Source organism: Plectropomus leopardus, unplaced genomic scaffold (genome assembly GCF_008729295.1).
Source record: "Plectropomus leopardus isolate mb unplaced genomic scaffold, YSFRI_Pleo_2.0 unplaced_scaffold22228, whole genome shotgun sequence".
Lineage (NCBI taxonomy): Eukaryota > Metazoa > Chordata > Actinopteri > Perciformes > Serranidae > Plectropomus > Plectropomus leopardus.
In genome coordinates this window covers 1-3,030 of record NW_024624080.1, presented here as the reverse complement: position 1 = coordinate 3,030, position 3,030 = coordinate 1, and the positions used below count along the sequence as shown (strand labels likewise).

Genomic DNA, 3,030 nt, shown 5'->3' with positions numbered 1-3,030 from the left:
CCCCCACAGTGACGAGTTGACCCTGGAGGGCATCAAGCAGTTCTTTGTGGCTGTGGAGAGAGAGGAGTGGAAGTTTGACACTCTGTGTGATCTGTATGACACGCTGACCATCACTCAGGCCGTCATCTTCTGCAACACCAAGAGGAAGGTCAGTCCCATCTTCATCTTCATCAGCATCAGCATCAGCATCAGCAGAGCCTGCTGGGAACTGGAGTCTGTGTGTGTCTCCTCAGGTGGACTGGCTGACGGAGAAGATGAGGGAGGCCAACTTCACAGTGTCCTCAATGCACGGAGACATGCCTCAGAAGGAGAGGGAGTCCATCATGAAGGAGTTCAGATCAGGAGCCAGGTAGCACCAGGATTTACTTTCTCTGTAAAACTGTAATAAATAGAAGTGATTGTTGGATTTTTGGGTTGCGGATGCTCCTCAAACACATCGTGAGGTAAAAGAAGAAACTCTGTGTTCAGAGGGGGAGCGGTGACGGGAGTTACCCCGGATTTCCACTGCTTGCATGTGCGTTGCGTTGCGGCTCCGCTTTGGTTTTGCTCCGTGCTCCGTCATCTGCCAATCCCCACCGATTGTATTTTGAGTCTGGCACGGCGCAGCGCTGCCGGATCAGCTGGAGTGGCGAGACCGAGGAGTTCCTGCGGTAATTCCAAAATCACGCTTATTATATTGGTACAGAAGAAAAAGTAATAACTGCATTCACACCATGGATTTATTATAGTGAAGTCGATTCTCTCCCATAACTCCCAATAAGTTGCTCCACGCCATTTCACAGGAGTGACCTCCGTAAACCTCTGACCTGTTAATGCAGGCCTGGTTCGCTCATTTTGACTTTTTATTGATATAGTTAAGAGACATACGATCAGACCTAAACACAGAGTGTTTTATTTTGAAAATTAACCGGATGCTTTAATGTTGTATTGCTGTCTGATTTCCTGTCTACTCTGTGTTACATTCGGCTGAATTTATGCGAAGTGATCCGGCGTCCGTCTGCCATGACGGAGCAGAGCCGGAAGACAGCAGTTTAGAAGTCGCTACAGGTGAACAGATAAACAAAATGTGCACAGTAAGCGTGACATTACAATGCTGCGTGATTTCCATTACAATCACAACATGTACTCAATTATTACTCACAATTTCATCAAAATGTTCTGCAAAAAAAAATTCTTTAACACCTCGAGTGACATCAGTTTTCTGGTGCTGCATTCAGATGCCTTTTTCACAAGGACTTAACCAAATTCCAAAAATGAGTTGGAGGTGAGAAGGAAATGAGCTGGAGGACTACGAGATAATATTAATAAAGAAAACAAGGGAAAAAATGTCCAGAAAATAAAAATCTTGCAGTTATGTTTTTGAAGTTGTTACAGAAACAAAAATTAAACATTTTTTTTAAAAACATTTTTAAGGTAATTTTCTTGAGTTTTTTTTTCTTTTTGTTGCCTATTTTCAGGAAAATTTCCTGTAACTTTTTACTAAATTCTTGCTTCTTTTTTGGCCATTTGTTGTTTCATTTCTCGTTGCCGTCTTCCTGTGTTTGTATGAGAAATCAAAGAATTCAAAGAGTTAACTGACCGGTTTCTGCTGGTTTGATCGATGGATAGTATCATCTGCATAGACAGATTTCTAGCGATGCAGAAGTGAAGCAGATACAAAGTGAAGTGGTCCGAACACAGAACCCTGAGGAACCTCAGAACAAAGCGACTCACTCAGTGTCTGTAGGAACGAGGTCACATGACTCACACTGACTGATGATGTCACTGCGTTTACAGCCGCGTGTTGATCTCCACGGACGTTTGGGCTCGAGGGTTAGATGTCCCCCAAGTCTCCCTGATCATCAACTACGACCTGCCCAACAACAGAGAGCTCTACATCCACAGGTACGTGCCCTTCCTCACAAACTAGTCCCAACAATAGAGAGTTCTACATCCACAGCTACTGTCCCTCCGCCTAAAGTAGTGCCAACGACAGAGGGCGCTACATCCACAGCTACGTATCCCTCCACACAAACTAGTCCCAACAATAGAGAGCTCTATACCCACAGCTACGTATCCCTCCACATGAACTAGTCTTGGAAAATTGACGCATTGTAGTGGACATGTTATAAAAACAGCTTAAAAAATATGAAATAGTGAAAATTACGTTTTACTTGAGGCGGTTAGGGTTTGTGGTTAAAATAAACTGAAGGTATTTGTTGCTGAAATCGCCTCTGACCTCCTCCAGGATTGGTCGGTCTGGTCGTTATGGGCGTAAGGGCGTGGCCATCAACTTTGTGAAGAATGATGACATCAGGATCTTGCGGGACATCGAGCAGTACTACTCCACCCAGATTGACGAGATGCCCATGAATGGTAACTCCGCCCACCACGCTAACATGCTAACATGTTAGCCAGCGTGTCACCTAGCGTCATGCTAACTAATTTTAGGCTGCTGTGATTTGCTGTTGCCGTGGTGACACATTTGTTTGTTTTTTTTCCACAGTGGCTGATCTGATCTGACCTGGATGACATCCCAGCGGAGCCCCACCCTTCTGACTTCCTGTCTTTGTTTTTGTTTTTATTAATTTTAGAGTGTTTTTCTTACTTTGTTGAGGTGAAAACAACTGTACGACTCATTTTGTTTTTGTAAATAAAGTTGTTTTGGTTCCACGCCGGTTTGACGGCTTCTCTTAGTCATATTTAATATTCATCATATAATAATTACCAAAAAATGTAATAATCACCATACAATTATTACCAAAATAATTCATATTTATTCAATAATTACCAAAATAATTAATATTCAGCGACCTCTGCCAGGGATATGGATAAAGGTTCCCCTGAGTCTTCAGACTGCCTCTTAAATCAGTGCACGCGTTTGTTACTTCCAGGCTGGATTACTGTAACAGTGCTTTATGCTGCTGCACGTGTTCTAACGGGAACCAAGAAAAGGGATCATATTTCTCCTGTTTTAGCTTCTGTGCACTGACTCTCTTGCACTTGCTGTGGTCCTGTCTGGGGCTGCACCTGTGCTGTGGTCCTGTCTGG

General features: G+C 43.6%; 1 protein-coding gene across 1 annotated transcript; it reads left to right on the top strand.

Moving 5' to 3' along the window:
- Window positions 1-7: 7 nt before the first annotated feature.
- Window positions 8-2,652, top strand: LOC121965902 (eukaryotic initiation factor 4A-III; the record flags this gene model as incomplete). Its single annotated transcript, XM_042516013.1, has 5 exons — window positions 8-148; window positions 234-349; window positions 1,777-1,884; window positions 2,228-2,355; window positions 2,486-2,652. Coding segments are annotated over 5 exons (510 nt in total), but the record flags the coding sequence as incomplete, so codon positions are not given.
- Between the last annotated feature and the right edge of the window lie 378 nt (window positions 2,653-3,030).